The 668-nt window shown below is 75.9% G+C and overlaps 1 protein-coding gene across 1 annotated transcript in view; it reads left to right on the top strand.

Annotated features, from left to right (window-relative positions):
* Positions 1 to 121: 121 nt before the first annotated feature.
* MRPL11 (mitochondrial ribosomal protein L11) overlaps positions 122 to 668 on the top strand; it is a gene marked incomplete at its 3' end in the record, with an annotated part of 886 nt that continues 339 nt past the window's right edge. Inside the window, exon 1 of the mRNA XM_027633799.1 lies at positions 122 to 579. Within this exon, the coding sequence (XP_027489600.1) occupies positions 442 to 579 (138 nt within the window). The remainder of the gene's footprint in view (positions 580 to 668) is intronic.

Raw genomic sequence — 668 nt, forward strand, 5'->3', positions numbered from 1 at the left:
TGGGGGGGGGGGGAGGGGAGGGGGAATCCCCGGAGAGGGGGAGGGGAAGGGGAATCCCCGGTGCCCTCCAAGCTCCGCCCCTCAGCTTCGCTCCGCCCCCTCTGCGCCTTGACCACGCCCCCTTCACCCCCTTCATCACGCCTCCTTTTCCCGTTGCCACGCCCCTTTTGCCCCTTGGTCACGCCCCCTCGAAGTCGCCGCTCCCGTTCATCGCTTAGCCCCGCCTTCTCAACTCCAAGCCACTCCCCCTCCTCCTCTTGGCCACGCCCCCGTCCTCCTTTGGCCGCTGTCTCTCCTCGACGCCCCGCCCCCCTGAACCCCTTGGCCCCGCCCACTCGGGGATTCTCTCCAGCCCTTGGCCACGCCCCCCTCCATCCCCGCCCTCCCATTGGTTTAAACCCGGCCACGTGACCCGGCGCGGCGCCCACGTGACCCGCGGCCATGTCGCGGTCGGCGCGCTCGGTGAAGGCGCTGCCGGGGGTCCGGCCCGGGCCGGGGGCGGCCCCGAGACCCCTCCGGATGATCATCCCCGCGGGGGGGGCGGCGCCGGGGCCGCCGCTGGGGCCCGTCCTGGGGCAGGTGCGGGGGTTCGGGGGGGTTCCCGAGGGGGTCCCGGGGGGGTTCCCGGTGCCCCCCCCCCCCCCCCCCCCCCCCCCCCCCCCCCCCCC

Source organism: Corapipo altera, unplaced genomic scaffold, assembly GCF_003945725.1.
Source record: "Corapipo altera isolate COAL_440 unplaced genomic scaffold, ASM394572v1 48990, whole genome shotgun sequence".
NCBI lineage: Eukaryota > Metazoa > Chordata > Aves > Passeriformes > Pipridae > Corapipo > Corapipo altera.